We start from the raw sequence: 23511 nt of genomic DNA, 5'->3' as shown, positions 1-23511 counted from the left end.
CTTGCTCTAGATTGTCAATTCCTTGAAAGTAAACAGTGGGTTTTACTCCACTTTGTCTCTCCTGGCAGTCCTTGGCATTTGATGTACTTAATACTTATTTAATGACCCTGAGTTAATGTTGTCTCTGGACTGAATGATTATTCACTACCCAAATGACTTCACTTGGAACCAGGAATCAGTTACAGCAAGACTTGGAACTATATCCAGGGTTAGATATGTCAGGCACCTCAGAGCCTCAACCCCTGCTCATCTCCAGTGATATCAGAAATTAGTTAAGTAAGCAGATCTATAGGTTAGGAGAGAAGCTTTGGCTAATGACCCATGTCTGAGTCATAAACACATAAGCAGCTGAAGTCATGAGGGTAGAAAATATCTAGAGTGAATAAGAAAGAAAACTGAAGGAACACAAGTATTAATATTGAATAAGTATGAATATTTACGCCTATGAGGAGTTTAAAATGATAGCCAAGGAGGAAGAAGATAAACCAAGAAGCAATGTTGACATGGAAAACAAAATAGGTTTCAAGGAAAGTTCAGCTGTCCTTGATTCTGCAGAAAGGTAAATTTAAGACTATAAGTTGTTTATTAGCTTTAGTAATATGGCGGTCAATCGGTAACCTTGATAAGAAAATATAATGAACAAGGATAAATTGTTTGATTTCAAGATTTACTATAAATCTACAGTAATCAAGATGGCAGTGTTGGAGTGATGATAGGCAAACAGATCAATGGGAAGAATAGTTCAGCAAGACTCACAGTTTTCATGGGCCATTGATTTTTCAACAAAGGAGTCAAGGTAATTCAGAGGGAAAAGATTTCTTTTCAACAAATTATGATCGTGCAAGTGGATATCTGTATGCGAAAAAAATGTCCCTCAATTCTTATCTCACATGATACACAAAAATTAACTTGAAACAAATCAGACCCAAGTGTAAGAGGTAAACACTATTTAACTTGTAGGAGAAAACAGAAAAAACAGCTGGGACATCAGGTTAGACAAATATATCTTAAATAGGCCAGTGGAAACAAAATTAATAGACATGAAAATTTTAATTATTTTGTTTTAAATACAGTTAAAATGAAAGACTCAGGGATATAATATTTGCAAAACACGTATCTGACAAAGAGCTTTCATCTAGAAAAAAATAACACTTATGACAAACTACTTGATTTAAAAATTGTCAACAAGAATTGAAATTTCACAAGAGAAGACACACAAATCCCCAGTATGCACATGATACTTCTTCAATTATCAGGAAAAGACAAAGTCACAATGAGATCCACCATGCACCAGTTAGAATGACTAGAATGAAAATGACTGACATTAAGTTTTTGTGACAATGTAACATAATTAAAACCCCAATGTATAGCTGTTGGGAACATAATGGTTTTTTGGAAGACTGTGGTAGTGTCTTAAAAAATTAAACATATGTTGATCATATGAACCAGCAATCTCATTCTTATTTATCTGAAGTGAAAATGTATGTCCACCTAAAGACCTCTTTCTGAATATTCATGGCCACACTATCCATAATAGCCAAAATGTGAAAACAACTCTATTTTCCATCAACTGATGAAATAATAAAAAATTATTGTGTATTAATATTATGTCATTCAAAAAATGATATGGCATCCGGTCCCATCATTGGGCTTAGATGATGACTGCAACCACAAAATTAAGACACTTGCTCCTTGGAAGAAAAGCTATGATAAACCTAAACAGTGCATTAAAAAGACTGAGTGCTGAAGAATTGATGCTTCTGAACTGTGGTGCTGGAGAAGACTCTTCAGTCACTTGAACAGCAAGGAGATCCAACCAGTCAATCCTAAAGGACATCAACCCTGACTATTCATTGGAAGGACTGATGCTGAAGCTGGAACTCCAATACTTTGGCCATCTGATGTGAAGAGCCGACTCATCTGAAAACACCCTGATGCTGGGAAAGACTGAAGTCAGGAGGAGATGGGGACAACAGAGGACAAAATGGTTGGATGGCATCACTGACTTGATAGACATGAGTTTGGGCAAATTCTGTGAGTTGTTGATGGAAAGGGAAACCTGATGTGCTGCAGTCCATGGGGTCACAAAGAGCTGGACACAACTAAACGACTGAACTGAATATTATGTCATACTACTCTACAATTAAATTATGTCATACAATTATGTCATACTACTCTACACCACAAGATATTATAAGTCTTAAAAAAGTACTAAGTAGAAAGTCAAAGACTATATATTGTATGGTCCTGTTTATAGAAATTCTAGAAAAAGCAAACCATAGTGAGAAAAGCATATCAGTTGTTGCCTGGGATCAAGGCTTGGGAGAGAGGATTAACTGCAAAGAAGCATAAAGAAACTTTAGGGTGATGGAAATCTTCCACATCTTGATTGCAGTGTAAGTTACACAAATGTACACAATTACCAAAATTCATCAAACTTACACTTAAAATGAGTGGATTTTACTGTACGTAAATTATACCACAATAAAAAAAAGTCGGTGAAAAAGGAGTCTTTAGGTATATGTCTGAGAACATAAATCTACTGGACTCGGGGTCAGGTAAGCAGTTCAAAACCAAATTAATTACTCCAAAGTAGAACTTCATCCTCAACCCCTTCAATGCACAGTACTGGGGTTTTGTGCAACTCTAACTTCAGAACTTAGAGCTGTACACGTATCTATGCAGTAATTAATGCTCAATTTATGCCAAAAGCATAAGTCCTTGAAAAATTTAAAAGTTATATTACACGTGCATTTAAAACTGAGATTACTAAAAATATGTGATACTAGTTCAAAACTGGCTAAACTCTAAAATGTGGTAAGTTTACCAAGGAAATAACACTCTTGGTAGTCACCATACTGTCAATTTTTCTAATGTCAGGTCTTCAAACTAAACATTGTTTCCATGTGTAAAATCGTGCTATTTATAATTATTCTCAACTATTTAAAGGCATATGGGAAATTTTTAAAAGAGGAAGCTGAAAGCAGTCAAATGAGTTTCTGTTATTGCTGCTGCTGTTTAGTCACTAAGTCATGTCCGACTCTTTGTGACCCAGTGGACTGTAGCTTGCCAGGTTCCTCTGTCCATGGGATTCTCCAGGCAAGAATACTGGAGTGGGTTGTCATTTTTTCCTACAGAGATCTTCCCGACCCAGGGATGAAACCCATTTTCTCCTACGTCTCCTTGCTGGCAGATTTGTTACCATTGAGCCACCTGAGAAGCCCAAGGACATATTTTTGGACCCTCCATTCTATCCCACTGATCTGTATGTCTACCTTTATGGCACTCAACACATTCATTACTGTAGTTTTGTAGTAAGTTTTGAAATAAGAATCAGAAGGGCAAGTACTACCTTGTCATTTCTGTAAAGATTATTTTGCCTAGTCTGTGTCTTTTAAATTTCCATGTATGTTTCAGAATTAGCTTATCAGTTTCTACAAAGAAATCAGCTGGAACTGGTGGGGATTGCACTGAATCTGCAAATTTGTTTGGGAAGTATTCTCATCTCAATATCAGGTCTCCTGATGCATGAACATGGATGTCTTTTCATTTATTTAGATTATCTTGAATTTCTTTCAGTGATAGTTTATAGTTTTCAGAGTATATATTGTTTCGTTAAATTTAGTCCAAAGTATTTTTTTGTTGTTGTAATTTCATTTAGTATTATTTATTGCAGTTGTATAGATATACAGCATGTTTGTATCTTGACCTTGTATCCTGCAACCTGTTGAACTCATTGATCAGTTCTAATAGTTTTCAGTGAATTCCTCAGAATTTCATAAACATGAGGTCTTACCATTGCAAGTAGCAATAGTTTTACTTTTTCCTGTCTAATCTGGTTCCCTTTAGAATTTTTGAGTGGTAGGTAAAGTAATGAATAACTTAATATTTGGAGGTATTGATGTGAGTATTATATATTGTTGTTTAGTTGCTAAGCCATGCCTGACTCTTGCCACCCCATGCTCACAGAGTAGCCCTCCAGGCTCCTCTGTCCATGGGAATGTTCTAGGCGAGAATATTGGAGTGGGTTACCATTTCCTTGGGCTTCCCTTGTGGCTCAGCTGGTAAAGAATCCGCCTGCAACACGGGGGACCTGGGTTCGATCCCATTTCCTTCTCTAGGAGGATCTTCCTGACCCAGGAATCGAATCTGTGTTTCCTGCATTACAGGCGCATTCTTTACCCCTGAGCCACCCAGGAAGCCACAGATTCATTTTTTTACAAAAAGGGAAAGAAAAAAGTGCTATAAAAAAGAAATCTGGTTCCCATACCACTATTAATTAGTTGCATGATCCTGAACAAGTTTCTAATCCTCTTCTGGTTATACATTCTATTTTTCAAATCTTTGTCCACTTGACATACCTGTGAACCTCTGGGGATATGTAAGAAGTAGCTTTCCAAATTTATTCAACTACTACAACCATGAGTTTCACTATATATAAAATTTTGTGAATTTTATTTCACAAAAGAGAATGAGATTACCGAAACTGGAAGAGCAGTTGAAAGTATCTTCACATTGAGAGTAAATATAACTCCCAGAAAGGCACAATAGAAGACATGAGAATGCAGGCAATGATAAAGAGTTATCCTCTGGGAAACAAGTTGTAATATCCAAAAATGCTTCAGAGGCTTGTGGAAGAAATGAGTAAAAACGAACAAATGGGTGCAGCACTTACTCTGTCTAGTGCTATGCTAACACTTTAAGGATATAACTAAAGCACAATTAATAAAGATATTTTTTTAAATGGAAAAAGTATGTTATAAAAATATACATTATCTGGAATTTTCACTACAGAGGATAGTGCTTTAAAACAGAAGTTTAAGGGTACATTTTAATTACAGTTTTGATTAAAATGGCAAGGGTCTCATAATATATAGAACCACATTAAATTTTTCTACTACACATTAATCAGATACCTTCCTTCTGCTTCTGCTAATGCCAACAGTACCAGAATACTAAGTCATAGTTGAATATTTTAAATTTCAAGTGTTTTGGAACCTTAGTTTTAATCTCTGACTTAAAGGAAGAGGACTATCCAAACAGGTACCAGAGTCATCTTTATCCTTATGGTATCGTAGAAAACTCAGAGGCTCATCTGGGAAACAGGCTTCTTCCTTTCCAGCTGCTTTATAAGCCTGGACACATTGCTGAGTCTCTTTAATATATGCCTCAGGGTTACTCAACTTGGCATCATTTTTCTTGAACTGGGTTGGGCTATGCTTCTGGGAACTCTGCTTCGTTTTTTGAGTTGTGGATTTAGCCTTCCCAAACTCTGGGACACTTTCTTCATCAGAGGAAGGTCTGTCAAGGCAAACGCTCTTCTTCATTACAGTTTTCTGAGAGATCTGAACACCAGCTTTTCTACTATGATCTAAGGCAGCATTTGGTGGCTCAGTTCTAACACTGGAGGTCTTCGTTCCTGGGTTATTGACAGACAAGGGTACAGATGTATTTGATTTATCATTTTCTTGAAACAGCTGGCCTCCTTTTGGAATTTTACAGTTTCTAGATTCATTTTGCCAATGAATTCCTAGAAGATCCTTGGAAAGATGTGATGGACAATGAGAAGTATTATTAGCAATACACTGTTCTTTGACAGTAAGTAGGGACAAAGTTTTTAGGTCAACATCTGGTTCTACAGTATTCTGAGGATATGATTTTATAAGTATTCGTTCCTTTAAGGGTAAATCCTGAAGACGTAAATCACTAATGCCAGAAAGTAGGTCCTCCTCAGGATTAGTCTTCTGAAGACCCCAACAGGAGAGTTTATTAACACTGGTGGTATGCCATTCTGATTCAGAACACAACTGCTCTGGATTATTTTTAAAACTGTCAGGAATAGCTGTTTCAAGTTCTGATTTTAAACCATGAGTGAATGTGTTCCTGGGGATGGCCGGAGAATTACTAAAAGAAGTACTAAAAGAAGTACCTTCCCAGTCGATGGTGCTCAAGTGCAGATCAGCAACTGCGGATATATTATGGGATGAGGTACTAGGCTGACTAGATTCTGCAGTTAGAGACTTACTGATGTCTTTAATCTGCTGCATAGCCGAAGGTCTTGGAGAAGATATTAACTGTTCTTGTGCAGTCAAACAGGCAGCATCTTCAGGTAAAAGCAAGACATTCAATGATGTGGAAATAAATTCCTCGGGTGATGTAGAATCAGGGGAAATTTCCAAGCTTAACTTGGATTTCTGCTTAGGAAAGATTTCCCATGTGGGTTTTAAAGTCATGTGTGATTGAACATTCATCATCTCATCTGATTCTGGCAAAATGTTTCCTTTAGACTTAATTTTCATGCCTGAAAAGAAACAAATATATAATACAATTAAAATCTATTTAAAATCTATTTTATTTTCTTTAACGTGGGTAAATAAAAAGAGTTCAGATCAGAAATCTATATGAATCAATTTTTGCCTCTTTTGTCTCAGTGCATTCCTGAAAACTGTTTTATACCTAATTATAACAAAATAATTATTAATAAAATATTATAAAATATCTTCTTTCAGAAATACTGTTATTACTATCATGTTATAAAATAGTGTTAAAATTTCTTCACTGAGTTCTGGGAAATAAAGAAAATGTATTTATAATCCTAAATATGTTATACATGCTAGTTGCTCAATAAATGGTTAGTGTAATTACTATTATTAATACTCAGTTAAGTTAGTAGACTCAGAGCAGAATGATTTTTTCCTGGCTTTTAGATTTTAAGTATGTCAAGACAAAGTATGTCAAGACAAAGGAGCAAGAGTATAATCCTTACTCTTGATTTTACAGAACTTCCAGCAAAATTTGGACAAGGTAGGTTCAAATAGGACAATTTATGTATGTTTGCAGCATAAATAGTTATCAAACGTAATACATACTTTTTTGTTTCTTCCCTTTATTTTCTGACTTTTGTTTTTGGTAAATAGCAACAATCTCAGGATAAGCTGCTTCAAACAATGACTCTTCTTCTATTGTTTGTAGAGCCAATTCTCCATGTTTATTTTCTATAGCATAATGTTCTAAAGGATTAAAAATACAATAAAACAACCTTACTAACAGATCTGAAATACTCCATTTTCCCAGGTAACTCAGTTTACCAGGTCAACTAGGTCATTCACAAATGGGTAACTCATGCAAATCTTACTTTACAACATCTCTATTCTAATAATCTGTTGATACGAAGTGAGCTTTTTCCACCTGGCAAGAGCTGGAAAGAAGTTCCACTTAAATTAGAACTTTAAATTTCTCTTGTTTCAGAGATGGAACAGCTTAGAGAAAACTTTATTTATATAAGGTTAGTCAGTTTTGATTCAGTATAATAAGTGTAAAATTCCAGATAAAGAATGGAAACAAACAATTTCCTAAAACTTTAACATTGGCTTTCTTTAGTAGTAGCTTCTGAAAAGGACAGAATTGATAGGTCATCAAAAATATTACCATTTTCCAGATCGCGTTTCAAAGATTATCAGTCTCTTGAGGAAATACCCAGGTTTATTGGACTCACAAGAACTCAATAAACAAAAATGAGAATGCTAATGTGTACATTTACAATGAGATACATAAATAGTACACTGGATTCTTATGTTTATCCTATATGAGGGCAAAACTACATAAGAAGCCAAACTATCATGAAATGTAAGTTAATGTGTCTGAAGTAGAAACAATGGAAACAAGTGAACTTAAGAGTATTTCTTCAAGCAACCTGGGGTTCATTTTCTCCTTAAGGGATAACTCCAACAAGGATAAGTGGGCACCTAACTCTGAGTTCTAGACAGAAGAGATGCATGGCCAAACTGGGTTAATGCCATTGTCTTTCCTGAAAATACACTCTAGTAGGTAAAATTGTTTTTACATGGTTTTCAAAATTCATTAGCTACTTTCCTATTATTCCCTTGAACAGCTTTATGTAATTCTTTATTGTTTATCAATTAGAACTTTTATTGACAAATCTACTCTCTCACTCAGTCACATGTAATTATACAATCTAATTTTAAAGCCAAACAGAAATGAATTTGGGATTATTTTCCATTTTAAGTGCTCAGTACTTCCCCTGCCTTCAGTTTTGGATTTAATTCAAGAGTTCACTGTATTTCTGTCTACAGAAAATAAGAGTAATTTGACACTATAAATTCCCATGAAAACTAAATATAGTAAAGAAAGAAAAGGCAGGAAAGGAAAGGAAGAAAGGAACGGAAGCACCACAGGTGCTATCAGCAACCTTCATTTCTTGAGAACTGACTATACGGTGAAATCCAACGACCAGACTATTTGTAGTAGTATTTTCTTGAGAAATATATATCAAAACCATTTCCATATTGCTTTTGTAAATATTAACTACAAAAGGAATATCAATTTAAGACATTTAAAATTTACTCTGAGTTACATATAGCACAGGTACACTGGTGTATGTGATCTATTTCTTTTCACATACACATGTTTTACACATGATATCTGCTAAACATACGTGACTAAATGTTATAAATTTTCCTTAAAGTATGTACATACCAGGCTTTTCCCATTCTATTTCAAAACAATGAACTCCATTTCTGATTCGGTTTTTAATGATTCTGAAAAAAAAAAAATAAACCATATCTAATGGGGTCTAATTGCATGAGTTATTTGGAAATCTTCAATTTGTTGACTGAATAACTCAATGCCCACTAATTTTTAGTTTTAATAATACTCTAAAGATCCTGTAAGGAACTACTGTGTAGTTATTTCTGATTTGCTTATTTAAAAGATAGTGTTTACATGTAAATCCATGCCTGATTCATGTCAATGTATGGCAAAAACCACTACAATATTGTAAAGTAATTAGCTGCCAACTAATAAAAATAAATGAAAAAAAATAAAAGATAGTGTTTATAATTGTTAGATCTTATCAGATTTTCCTCTCATTATTATTCAGTGTTCCTCTTTTACATAATAACAATTCTTGTTTTAAAGTTTATTTTGCTTTTATTAACTTTGCTACATCACTTTGGTAAATTTTGCCTTGGTAAATCTTTTAAGCTCTTTTATTTTCAAACAATATAGTTTTATTCTGCTTAATCCACTTAAGTTTAATCTACTTACATTCATTAAGATTATTGACATAGTTGGATTCATTCATACATCTTATTTGTGGTTCTGGTTACCTCGTCTCAAAGATCACCTTTGCTATTTTACCTTTCCACCTTCCTATATCTTTTGGTTGGAGTTTTACATTACTGTTTTATGTACTGGTTTTAAAGACAGAAGTTGTATTTCTCATGTTTTAATGGTTATCCTTAACTATTTACACGCATACTTTGGGATGCCAGTTTATTATCATAAACATATATTAACTATCAAGCATTATAAAGATATGTATATACACATTTTTTCCATTCAGTTTATTAAATTAGCTAAATATATTTTATCAATTTCTACGGCTGACCACTGTTTGTTATTATCCTCATCTTCCCCCAAGTTCATTTTCCTTCTTGCTGAAGTCAACTTTTAACAGTGCTTTTAATGAGGGTCTGTGAGTGGCAAACTTTTAATCTTCATATGTCTGCAAGTGTCTTGCCAACCAGTGAATAATTTTATTTTTTCCAACCAGTGAATAATTTTAATGATGTCTAGGTTGCCAATTATTTTTAGTCAAAGCTTTGAAACATTACTCCATCATTCTGACGACTACTATTGTCATCAAAGATGTATGCTAATGGATTGTGACTCCTTTGGAACTTATCTTTTTTCTTTAATACTTTCCCAAAACTTTTTATTTTGAAAATTTTCAAACTTTAAGAAAAGTTTCAAGAATAGTAAAATGAATAATCATACACCCTTCACTGAGAGTCACCAATTTTCAGTTTCAGCCCCTCCACTTACTTTACCACTTACTGTTCCCTTTCTGGTCCACTGAGATAATTATCTAGTTAAGCCTAGCTACAACTTCTACAGGGGCCTCCCAGGTGGCGCTAGTGGTAAAGGAGCCGCCTGCCAATGCAAGTTAGACATAAAAGACGCATGTTCAATCCCTGGGTCAGGAAGATCCCTTGGAGGAGGGCACAGTAGCCTACTTCAGTATTCTCGCCTGGAGAACCCCACAGACAGAAGAGCCTGGCGGGCTAAAGTCCTCAGTATCGCACAGAGTCAGACGCAACTGAAGCAACTTGGCACAGCACACTTTTGATATTTCTTTCTTTTAATAGTCTATCATTACTATATGTTTGAGGCTGAGAAGTGTCAAAGCATGAACTGCTATCCTGACACTAACCCCTGAACAAACTTTTAATATTCCATCAGACCTTTCCTCCATTCTTCTAAAACAAAGAGATATATTGATATATCCTGCTATTAAAGATATTAAGAAGAATATTTTAGATCATAAGATGTTCCAAAGAAAACACAGGGATTTGTCCATACAATTCTTTATATTACCGAATTGGCTGCAGCTGATTAGAGTTCCTTCGACCGAGCTTCCTTTCTGTCATGTCATAGTGGGTCAACAGTGTCAACAATTTCTCACATGCATAGTGATTGGGCCACTCCATTTTTTCAAGAGTAAATCTCTGTAAATGTAATAAAAAATGTAATAAGACTTCATTATCTCTTGGTGAACAAATAGCACTCTCAGGTGATCTTATCTTTTCCGTAAGAGATAACTAATATTAAAATTGTGTCAACAAGAAGATTCCCATAATGGGCAGCGAGACTCCTAAGGAGGCAATATTGCATGATTTCAGTGTGAGGGTTCTGGGTCTGAATGCCAGCATATTTCCTAGATGTTGGGTAAATTACTTAACCTCTTTTAGCCTCAGATTTTCTCACTGTAAAATACAATTCAGCACACTGATTATGAAGTTAGGGAAGATTACATGCAATGTGTTAAATATAATATCAAATTTTAAACGTTCAATAAATGTTGGTTGCCATTATTATTACTGTGGTTGTAGAGCTAAGCAATAAGCAGTTACAATTTATTGATTGACTGTTTCTCTACTTACTATACTAGGGGTTAACACAAATAGTCTCACTTAACCCTCAAAGTGACTTCACAAGATAGGTAATCTTATTTCTTTTTTTTGAGGAAAACACATATCCAGGGTTACACAGTAAGTGACAGACTGTCCAAATTTAAATTTAGATCAATGCACTTGTAAACTGTACTGTCTTCCATAACAATATACTTGATCTTCACATTCTCCAGTTATTAGCATCTCTCCCTCAACACAGCCCTGAAAACAACACATCTGCACATGGTCCTTAAGGAGTCTTGTAAAGAACAGCATAACTGTGATCTGTCTTACAGTCTGCAATATATAGCTACTATGTGATATAGGAATGAAAAGTAGATATAAAGGTTTGTAAAACACACATGTACTCAATAGCTATCTACTTCAAACCTCCTTTCAGAGCAATCAAAGTGATTACCCTTTCTTGTCTTTCTAGTATCCAACTTTACACTGTAAAGTAAGAATTTATTTTCAGATACCTGAAACAATAATAAATCAGGTCTCTGGTACTTGACTGCCTTCACCAATTTATCCTTGTTCAGAAGGAATTCTTGAGTAACCTAGCAAGAGACAAGAAAGTAAGAATGGAGACTTCAAACTTTTATAAAAAGCTTCTGAGATAAATACATAGTTGAATTGTTACTCATTACCTCATGGAATGGGAATCCCTCACAACTGCAAGCTTTTCTGAAAATAAGTTATATACAGGTTATTAATATAATCAGGCAATTTTAGGTAGATTCTAAAATCATCACCTCTAATCTCATCTCCTTTACTGAAAAGTGTTCTTGCATAGTATACCAGTTATCAACCTTCTCACTGAAATATTATTAAATTACTATCTTCTAAGATGGCCAAATTTTTGAACAGAATCAAGAAAGGGATTTTGTGAAACCTTATTAATCTACACGAGGGGAAGTTATGTGGAAATAATTCAACCAAAGGTATATAAACAGGTCCCATGGCAGAAAACACTGAGTACAAAAATAAAACCTTACTTCTTAATATTGTATTCTACGGCATTCAGTTGCCTCTCATGCTCTGTACGGTGCCATTCACAAGGACAACAGTATTCATAATCATGTGGTTCACAGTATCGATCAGTTTGACATAATTTGCATCCATTATGTTCATGATCCTTAGATGAACCTTTACGGAAACACAAAAAGTATAATTTTCACTGCCTTTTAGAATTATCTTCTATATACATTTTTTCTTTGCCTTACCCAAATTTTTAAAAACAAATACTGCCTAGCATAACACCTAGCATATAGAAGGGTTTCAATACATTTACGTTGAATAGAGTAATAAACACAACAGTAATTCTTAGGATAAATTAATTCCTTAGCTGTTGTCATCACTGACACTATTTTAACTTATTGTAAATTACTCTTCTATCTGAAAGTATTAATTTGTAACATGACTGTACATTTAGAGTAATCGATGGAAGACTGTGGAGTAAGTGATAGTTACACACAAGAAGGATATTGTTGGTAAAAAATTATAATAATACTTAAAATTATAAAATAAGAATATGAAAGGAATACAGCAGTTATTACCTCTGCTAGTGGCTAGCTCTCAGTTACCTATACAGCTATTTTTAAACTAAGCTTGGAACATAAACAAATTCTGGTTGTGGCCTGGATGTTGGGCCCTAGTGACCATTAAAAGGAAAGCATGACTACCTTCAACACTGTCTTGAGAATACATGAGAGCTTACATAAGTGATATGACCTAAAACCATAATTCATGAGGCATCAAAAAAACCCCTGCAGAATGGCATCTTATCTATAAAAACATTTATTTCTTCCATGCTATCATCTATAATTCCTAAATGCCAATGAAAATATATTAAGAAAAACAGATAGAGCAGAATTTCTTTTAAAAGATGAGCTAACATGATCTCCTAATCGCTCCTGAGAGCAAAAGGATTTTTTGACCCAGTACAAGTCAGAAACATCTTTAAAAAAAAAAAAAAAAAAAAAAGACAATTCTTATATTACAAAGAGAGAGATGGGTTCTTTATCTATTTATTAGTTCCCTGATCAGGGATTGAACCTGTGCCTTTGGCACTGAAAGCATGGAGTACTAGCAACTGGACTGCCAGGGACTTTCCATGGACGTCATTTTTTAATCAAGATTAATGAAGAGAATCCAAGCTATTTTCAGTAACAGTGAACATGTATTAGAAATTAATGTTAAGTCACTATTTTCACACACAATAAAAATATACCATATAAATATAAACAAATCACTGATATAAAAACAAGGGGTTTCACTTTCATTTTCCCCTAAGATTTATCAGCACAATTTTTTCTTAAAATGGATTTCTACATTGAAAACATAATTTTAACACTGAAATAATTTGATAATGCAGTTTGAAACTACAGTTATCCTATATCTATCATTGATATGACATTACTTCATTTAGTTAGTATTTACTGAGTGTCTACTGTGCGTATGTGATACAACTCCTGACTCTGCAGGTTCCCAATCTGCTAAGGAAGGTATAGGTAAGTAAAAAGTACCAAAGGAATAGATATGAAACATAGGTATATATTAAACATAGGTAGCTAGACAGCAGTGTTATAGAGATATCATTCCTTATGTCTGCTCACCTGGATGGGAGCACACAGAGCAATGAGCCAGTTTGTTAACGAGTGCTGGTTGTGAATTAGAATAACAAGACTTTTCACTCCACTGATTAAACCTTAAAAAGAAAATGGTTTAAAAAAAAACAACAACAAACAAATACTAAGGTCACCAAACTGCCATGTTCTCAAAGGTCAGGCTATTCTGCTCCTTTCCACTTGCCTACTTATTTTCCCTTGGCAGTAAAGTTGCTATCCCAGGCTGGGAACATAAAAACATAAAAAGATTTAAAACTCAGGGGAAGGTTAGTCTAAATTAATAAAAATTAGAATGACAGATTATTATAAGAAAATATAATCACATTATTTTCAACTGTGAAGACAAACATAAAATACTGCCAAAAGTTCACCTTTGCTGAAACTGTCTCAATAAGAAAGATTTATAGTTAGCCAAGAGCCATATTTGCTTGCTTTTCCTTTTTTATTTTACTCTTCACAATTCCCAAATCATTCCTTAACTCATCCCCATGCCAAAGTACACCTTTGCTTTCCTGCTTTGGAAAATGGTGATTGCTGATATTAACAATGAGTTTATTAAAGTCTTAGATCTATCATTAGCCTTACAGTGGAAAGAGAGGCATCTTAGGAAAGAGCATGAATATCTGAAATCTTTCTCATGGTCATCCCAATCTTCATTTCTACCACTTGATGCTTCTTTTCATTTACTCACTATCTCATACCTACTGGAGGTCAAGATTATTTTAACTGTCCCAGTGTCCTGGTTCCTTTCCTTCTATTCATTCTATACTTTATTATCACCAATATTCATTTTTTATAAAAATTGCCCTCATCAAGCAAATGATTGATAGATTCATTTTGAAAGCTCAAAACAAAACAGCACAGTTTGCAAACTTCAATATACTCTAATCTTAATTTTCCTGAATCTTCAAATGAAGTGAAAGTGTTAGTTGCTCAGTCATGTCTGACTCTTTGCAACCCCATTGACTGTAGCCCGCCAGGCTCCTCTGTCCATAGGATTCTCCAGGCAAGAATACTGCAGTGGGTTGCCATTTCCTTCTCCAGAAGAATCTTCCAGACCCAGGGATTGGATCTTGCTCTACCGCATCACAGGTAGATTCTTTACCCTCTGAGCTATTAGAGAAGCCTGAATCCTCAAATCATATAGTCTAAATTCACTGGAATTTGTGAATATAGAACAAAGGATAGTGAAGTAAGACTTTTGTTCAAGTGTTACTAATTAAATATTTGCAATATGTCAGGCATTTCATTTATAGAAAAACAGTATTGAAGTATTTATATAAAAATAATTTGAAATATAAAATTAATTATGTTGGTTTATCTCTACTTGTTGATAAAATAGTCTAAGATAGCTTATGGCAAATGTCCATGGTTATAAATAAACCCATTTGACATCTTACTACTTGTGTTTGTAGTGAGCTAATAATATTGATGATGCAAACCACGGCTTAGGACATGTTCTTTTCAATTTTCTTTGGAAAACGTCAGAATAAATAAGTGATTGTCAATGAAAACATAGATCAGCTTAAAAAGACAAAACCCTTTTTTGGAAAGTCCAATACTTATTGTATACACTATTAAATTCAACAAGACTAGAAGACTAATGTCATAAGCAAAAATAATTTTTAGTTACCTCTGAAGTAAACTTTGCCCTTTCAAAATCTTTATCAGTTTTAATGCTTGCTCTTTTCCAACTCCAGGGACTCCCTTTCAGAAAGTAGGAAAAGAAATTCAAATGTTAATCATTAAGAACAGATAAAATGAAGGATGATGCATTCATTCAATGTAGGACTGTGCAGCTGAGAGAAGGAGGTAATTCTATGTGTGAAAGATGCATTGTTAGGTGTAAATGAAAACTGCAGAAGAGAATAAGGTGTGGCTTAGATTTGTAGGTTAAATAGCAATTACAGTGGTTACTTATGTAACCAAAAAAGTCAGAGTTACATACAAAAGCTCTTACAGTTTATTTTAGGAGAGGGAGGAACAGCATTTTAGATGAACAGCATTTCATTTTCTATGTTCATTATTTTGATAATATTTTAATTTAACCTAACTATGCAATATTTATAATCAGGAAAAGGCATGTTCTTTGACTATATGAAACATTTAATATTGAAAGATCCAGACATCCAATAGAGCAAAGGAGAATTCCACACACATCTAGATATATATAAATAAATGTATATTCACATGACAATTTCTGGTTTAGAGTCTTCTAGTTCCTGTAAAAGTTTATTAATATGCCTTTGTAAGCAATGCTGCTCTTTAGCCAATATGCATCAGGATAGACACACCAGTGTTAAAATACTTCCAAACTGGTTAGTAAACAGTCACTGCCCACATATCTTGAGTGCCTGCTGGCAAAGGGGTCTCCTCCCTAATCTGAGTTCCCTTCCCAACCCACCTACACTCAGGATTAGGGTAACACATGGCACAACAGAGGGTGCCAGAAACTTGTTCCATTTCTACAGCCTATGTCTTTAGTAAACCAGTTACTAGATATCTTGCATATGACCCTTCTTCTATCAGCATTTAGTTACATATTAAATTTTTTTCCAAAAATTTTTTCAGCAAATTATGTTATTATAGTAGTACCTTAAAGATCATTAAGTACAATGATATAAATAGCAGTTTTGGTTGCAAAGATATAAAAAAATCAAAATAGGCAAGGCTAGTCTATAACGTAATAAATACCACTATAGCTGAAACTGATTTTTGTGAGTTCAAGTTTGCAAATTTCTTCTTATGTTCAACACTGCGCTGTTTCCAGACTTTAATTATGATACAATTACATATAGGAAATAGGAATCTTCTATTTCAGAATGAGAACTACAGTAATTATCTTTTGTGTTATTTAACAGCTTTTCTTCCTCCTATTTTCTTTTCTTGTTAAAAAAATTGTTGATTTCTCTATTTGGTCATTGGTGACATAGATTAGAAATCAGAATTAATAATTTCCTATCCTATTAGTTTTTCCCTCTCCTATACTCTAGTGAAAAAAAATACATGTCATCCCTCTTTAGACTTCTCTTACGGATACAGTCTACAGTATAATGAAGGATTTAATAAGGATACAAAGATGATCAGCAGGGACATAATAATGGGACTATATAAAAACAGTAGGAGCTACAAATAAATCATTTTGTATTTTTAAATATAATATTTATGAATGGGGTTATCACTGTAATTCTTAATTCATCCCTCACCTATTATACCCGTCTGTCACTGAGTATGTATTGTTATCTTAAGTTATAAAATAAAAAGCCTTTTATGAGCAAAACTCAATGCAATGCTAAGAGGCATAGAGGGATTAATGACTTAGCCCAATAATCATGTTACCTAGCAACAGTAACAATAACATGGAGCATGTGTACAGTTAGAAAGTTACTATAGAGATTCAAAACCAGAACACAGACAAACAGTGATAGAAACTAACACTGGCATGAGACGAGAAAAGAGTAGCTCCTATATTTCTCTAAAAGGAGAGTCAAATGTGAATATGGATCTCTTAGAGTAATGGTATACTGAGATTCAAACTGTAGTACCAGTTATGATTCTATTCTCAATTATAACATTCAGTGTCACACCGCAAGCATTTTAATGCCACCTGAATGTTGATTATTTTAGTTACTGAATAGTTTATTACACCCATATCTAAATTAGGTCCTTAACTATATAATACCATATTATATTCATATTTATTTAGCATGTAAGGTATCAGAAAAAGCCACTATGAATAGTAAATAAATACAATTTCAGCATACCTTTGGAAGATAATCACAGCCAAGTAGTACTGCCAGCCCAACCAGAGCATCTCTATTCAAACCTAGTTTACTCGTGATGGATGACATTGCATAACAGTCAACATGCGGGTCCTAGAAGAAAGTACAGATTTAGTTTCATCTTCAGAAAACTAAACAAAATAAACATTGTAAAACATAATTTGTCAAAGCTGCCTCTAAATATTTATTCCTAAAAGTTTAAAATTATCTTGATCACCAGAGTCTTTATATAAGCTAACATTTTAACATCTGGAAATAAAATCGTTTCAAAAATAGCTTTAAAAAAATATAGTAGTCATTTTTTTCTTCTTGTTTTTTGGTGTCTACAAAAGTAGATTTTCATCTTACATAATTAAACATAAAATGTATATTATAGAAAGTAAACATCCCCTGTAAATGAATCATCTGAAGTAACTACTATTGACAGCCATGCATAGTCCTCTAAGAAACTCTTTAACACATATATACAAATGCTTAATTAAAGTAAAAGTAGGAAGCAATAAATGCTGGAGAGGGTGTGGAGAAAAGGGAACCCTCTTACACTGTTGGTGGGAATGCAAACTAGTACAGCCATTATGGAAAACAGTGTGGAGATTTCTTAAAAAACTGGAAATAGAACTGCTATATGACCCAGCACTACCACTTCTGGGCATACACACTGAGGAATCCAGATCTGAAAGAGACACGTGCACCCCAATCTTCATCGCAGCACTGTTTATAATAGCCAGGACATGGAAGCAACCTAGATGCCCATCAGCAGATGAATGGATAAGGAAGCTGTGGTACATATACACCATGGAATATTACTCAGCCGTTAAAAATAATTCATTTGAATCAGTTCTAATGAGATGGATGAAACTGGAGCCCATTATACAGAGTGAGGTGAGCCAGAAAGATAAAGAACATTACAGTATACTAACACATATATACGGAATTTAGAAAGATGGTAACGATGGCCCTATATGCAGGGCAGAAGAAGAGATGCAGAAGTACAGAACAGACTTTTGAACTCTGTGGGAGAAGGGGAGGGTGGGATGTTTCGAAAGAACAGCATGTATATTATCTGTGGTGAAACAGACCACCAGCCCAGGTGGGAGGCATGAGTCAAGTGCTCGGGCCTGTTGGGCTGGGAAGATCCAGAGGAATCGGGTGGAGAGGGAGGTGGGATGGGGGACTGGGATAGGGAATTCGTGTAACTCTATGGCTGATTCATATCAATGTATGACAAAACCCACTGAAAAATAAAAATTAAAAAAATAAAATAAAATAAAGTAAAAGTAGGATTATATAAAAATACTATTTTGCAATATTTCTTGCCCACTAATACATTTGGATATCTTATTCACTTCAGTCCTGTCTGACTCTTTGCAGTCCTATGGACTGTAGCCCTCCAGGCTCCTCCTTCCATGGGATTCTCTCCAGGCAAGAATACTGGAGTGGGTTGCCATGCCCTTCTCCAGGGTATCTTACTGACCCAGGGATTGAACCCGCATCTCTCATATCTCCTGCATTGGCAGGTGAGTTCTTTACTACTAGAGCCACCTAGGCCTTAATGACTGCTTACTATTACATTAGATGGACTCCAAGATAGTTTTTCTTGATGGGGACACTGGAAACATCTTCAGAAAGATAAAAAGAATTTTCTGGCAAATGGTTTAGTTTTTCTGGCTTCAATACATCAAATGTCCATAGTCTCCCTTGCTCAACCTTGAACAGTTACAATGAATATGTCCCATGTAGTACCTGCCTCCATGAGAACCATGGCTGTATTTAGTCAGTCCCTATCAGTGGGGATTTGGGTTGTTTGCCAAGTTTTTGCAAGTATTGACAATGCTGCAACTACTAATAACATCCTTGTATATCTCTCTTTGCATACTTGGAGGTGTTTTGAGGCTTACTAACAGTGGAAATTCTGGTTCAAGGTAGTACATATCATATGACATTTTGTAATGCATAACTGAAACTGATTTAGAGCTAAACCATGTGAAACAAATCCACATATAAAAGAGAATGAACCATGCAGTAGTGATATTTTTAATATGAGTAAACTTTTTATTTAGCAATTGCTATGTACCAAGCATTATGGTAAAGAATCCCCCTGCAATGCAGGGGATGCTGGTTCTATCCCTGGGCTGGGAAGATCCCCTGGAGAAGAAAATGGCAACCCACTCCAGTGTTCTTGCAAGGAGAATCCCATGGACAGAGGAGCCTAGCGGGCTATAGTCCGTAGGGTTGCAAAGCGTCAGACAAGACTTCACAACCACGTGCACACACACAAAAAAACACAAGCATTACGGTAAGCATTTTACAAGTTTTAGTCTATCTAATCCTCTAGTAATCCTCTTTTAAAAAAAAAAATAGTTTTTAAAACAAATGCTGAAAAAGAGAAAGAAAAATACCATGGTGTTCATAGTGAAATTCCTATAAACAGTCTGGGCCCCATAAAGGAAAGCGTCTCCATCATTGGTGAGGCAGCCATCCACATAACCACTGGCGTTGAGGTAGGCACACATGGCTTCGGCTTCACCAGCAGCTTGGACCCAAGGAATTCCTAAGCATTCCAGCATATCAAGACACTGAGAAGAAAAAGCAGGTGCGACAAATCTAAGAACACTTGCATTACTGTTTTTTACAGTGTTTAACTTACAGCTATATTATAAATATTTATAGTACCTATTTAGGTGTGTTTTAAATTATGATATTAAAGAAATAATTGGAAATTTGAACACTGAATACTTTAGAGCATTAAGGAATGATTGCTGAACTTTTATGTACATTAATAAATACTGTATTGAGTCATGTTTTTATTTTTTAAGAGCTGTATCATTTAGAGAAAGGTATTGACCCATTAAGAGAAACAATACTATGTCTGGGATTTGCTTCTCTTGCCTGGAAAATCCCATGGATGGAGGAGCCTGGTAGGCTGCAGTCCATGGGGTCCCGAAGAGTTGGACACAACTGACCGACTTCACTTTCACGTTTCACTCTCACGCATTGGAGAAGGAAATGGTAAGCCACTCCAGTGCTCTTGCCTGGAGAATCCCAGGGACGGCGGAGCCTGGTGGGCTGCCGTCTATGGGGTCACACAGAGTCAGACACGACTGAAGCGACTTAGCAGCAGCAGCAGCAGCAATGTAGAAGTAGGGAAGCGGGTGGGAGTACAGGTGTAACAAACTTGCTCAAGTTGATAATTTTTAAAGATTGGTGATGGGTTACTTTTGTATCTATTTAAAATTTTCTGTAATGAAAAGCTAAAAATTTTTATGTCAATTAAAAAATAATCTGTATCCAGTTAAAAATCAATTTAAAAATTATATTTTTAAAGTAATGAATATTCAATTTTCACTGTTCAGTGTTATCTCAAGAGTTTGGCAATATCTTTAAATTATAATAATTAATCACATTAACATTTACATCTGTAAAACTATAGCAATCTTTTTCACATGATCACCATCCCAATATGAGCTCTTTCAAAGAAGTTCCAAGTACACAATTTTGCCTTGAGACCTTAAAGTTCACTCTTTCTCACCTCCCCTGTATAATGAAACTCTCTTATTGTGGGAAACCACACAGGGGCTGGTTGTTGGAGTGCTCCAGGGAAGCCACAAGTCTGTGCAGGATGTTTATTATCAATCTGCTGGTGTATAGTAATCTGCTATAGCTTTCTTTGGGTTATGAAGTTAACTGTTGGGTAGCTTATAGTTCAGCTTTACAGCTTAGTGCATTCTTTTTTGTTATATGTCACACTCTCATTCTATCATTGGGGAATACTGGGTATGGTGAGGAAAAGTGGCTATTCACTTGTCTTTTCTCGAGGGACAGAATAAATATCTCTTTTTTTTTAACTGATTGTTTATATGCTATATTATGTAATAAAAAAACCTCTGCCAGATGTTGCCCAAGGTGGACAAGGTTCAGAAAGACAAAGTACCATGTCAAAAAAAGGTACTTTTCAGGACTCCAGCTGGGCAACCTTATTAGAGAGACAGACTTGCTACAGGTGCTGCTCAACTGAAACATAGTTGTTTCTTCCTGCTAGTTAAAGTATCCTTTCACAAAAAACAACAAGAGCTTAAATTATTCCAGATGCTTGTGCATGTCCTCCTAACTCTTCCCAAAAGCTAGCACAGACTCTGTGATGAGGGTGGCTGGACTTTCCCTGCCCTAGGTCTCTACATGTGGGGTGGAGGTTGCTTTGGAGGACTGATTTGTGCTTTTCATGCTTGCAGCTAAAAATGGCAGTAGATGAGGAGAATGTAAGGCCTAGTAAAAGACTGGACGGAAATATGATAACGATTAATGGGCAGGCAACACTGAACCAACATAAAATGTCTAAGAACATCACAAGTGGTGAAATAAAGAAATAAGAATAGAAGCATTTTCTCAAAAAGACAAACACCTGTTTGCTTTATACTGGGTGTTTAATGCCTTCAGTATGTGAACCCTAGATAATTCTAGGAACTGATTATATAATAATTAGAATCCAGTACAGATATTTTCTTCAATTATTGATATTCATTAAGATGGAATAGTCACTAATTGAAAATTACTTTTTTTAATCACATGAAAATAAAAAATAGAAAAAATAGACAAAACTTCTGGAGAAAAAAGCTTATTAATTTGTGCAATGTCTTTTAAAAGAAATTAAAATTTTAACCAACATTTAAGAAGAAAAACAGGGATACGAACTCAAAGCAAATATCATAAAAGGTTTATATCCTTAACCTATAAAGAAACTGAACAAAATAAAAAGTAAAACCTCAAAAAGGTTAAGTGGCAAAAGGATATGATGGTCATTACTTATAGAAGGACTAAAACTAACTTAATGTTTTACCTCATCATTAAAAGAATATGACATTTAAGTATGTATTATATGTATTCATATGTATTATATAAACCAAAAAATGTCTTTGACTTTGCATACTAAATAGTACAAAGATAAAACTCCTAATATCCAAAGATCTTGTGGATGCACTGAAATTGCTATCTCATACCTGTATTGGTAGGAAGTAGTTGGCAAGAGTTATAAAATCCTTCTTAAACTTAGGTCTATCAAGCCCACTTTGGGTAACCAAATCACAAGAAAAAGCTATGTTCACAAAAAAATGTTTCTCACGATTTCATGTATAATAGAGAAGAACTGAAAGCAAACAATATACAATATACAATCATGGGGAATGATTTAAAGTACAACCATTATAAGTAATAATTCTGAATAGAATATGGTAACAAGAAAATAAGGGTATGCTACATTAAGTGAAAAGTCCAAGATAAAAATTACCTGTGCATGATTATGGCAACTTTAAAAATTAAATACATTTAAAAAGATACAAAATAGTTATAGCTTCCTATTGTTTTACTTACATACTTTATCTCGTTATAGATTTACTTTGTTTTAAGATATATAATATTTTGTAACAGATAAATATACTAAAATAATAACTTTTTATAATTACAAAGCCCTGAGAGAAGCCAAATCAAATTATATCAACTACCATTAATCCTGAATGAGTAAAGTATGAATTAATGAGACTGCTATTCTGGGAATTTGTTAAGTGCTGAAGGTTTCATAAAACATTACATATTAAGTCCCAATTATGTACCAGTTGCTTTAGATATATGTATATTTCCTCTAATTTTCACTATAACCCTGTAAAGTATTACTACCCTCATTTTACAGAGTAGGAAATGAGGCAAAGATAGGTTAAAAATATTGCCCTTAGAGTTTCTAGATGCCAGAATAGGAACTTGAACACAGATGAGTTTCACTCCAAAGCATAAACTCTGTTCTCTATTCACATTAGCCTTTTAGTGAAGACAGTTAAGTATTAAAGATACTGACCAACAAAGTTTATTACAGTAAAATCCATTTTCTAATTCAAATCAGAATTATTGAATCAGGCCCGAATGCTTACCTCCTTTAAGACTGTCTTAAAATGTGATCTCCCTGTTTTCTGAGACCGTGTTTTTCCAGAAGGTCCATACCGGATCTGATTCCTCTTACTAATGACATCAGCTTTCAGGTGTGGGGGTTCCCCTTCCATAACGAACACCAGCTTTACATCCATTAGCATTAAATATGAGATACGAAAAAACAGGTTTCTGAAATAGAAAAAGTTAACGATA

The 23511-nt window shown here is 34.5% G+C and overlaps 1 protein-coding gene across 5 annotated transcripts in view; it reads right to left on the bottom strand.

The window, feature by feature from the left end:
* Positions 1-1031: 1031 nt before the first annotated feature.
* Positions 1032-23511, bottom strand: part of GEN1 (GEN1 Holliday junction 5' flap endonuclease) — a 30578-nt gene continuing 8098 nt past the window's right edge. For all 5 annotated transcript variants that reach the window (XM_065928608.1, XM_065928609.1, XM_065928611.1 and 2 more), the window contains 12 exons: positions 23301-23487; positions 19785-19961; positions 17368-17478; positions 15237-15310; positions 13592-13683; positions 11972-12122; positions 11624-11660; positions 11453-11533; positions 10399-10529; positions 8497-8558; positions 6870-7010; positions 1032-6301 (listed from right to left, as the gene is read on the bottom strand). In XM_065928608.1, coding sequence (XP_065784680.1) covers positions 4983-6301; positions 6870-7010; positions 8497-8558; positions 10399-10529; positions 11453-11533; positions 11624-11660; positions 11972-12122; positions 13592-13683; positions 15237-15310; positions 17368-17478; positions 19785-19961; positions 23301-23487 — 2563 coding nt within the window. In that variant the 3' untranslated portion in view covers positions 1032-4982. The remainder of the gene's footprint in view (positions 6302-6869; positions 7011-8496; positions 8559-10398; positions 10530-11452; positions 11534-11623; positions 11661-11971; positions 12123-13591; positions 13684-15236; positions 15311-17367; positions 17479-19784; positions 19962-23300; positions 23488-23511) is intronic.

This window comes from Muntiacus reevesi, chromosome 3 (assembly GCF_963930625.1).
Source record: "Muntiacus reevesi chromosome 3, mMunRee1.1, whole genome shotgun sequence".
NCBI lineage: Eukaryota > Metazoa > Chordata > Mammalia > Artiodactyla > Cervidae > Muntiacus > Muntiacus reevesi.
Note: the sequence above shows the minus strand (reverse complement) of the source record. Positions and strands in the feature narration are given on the sequence as shown.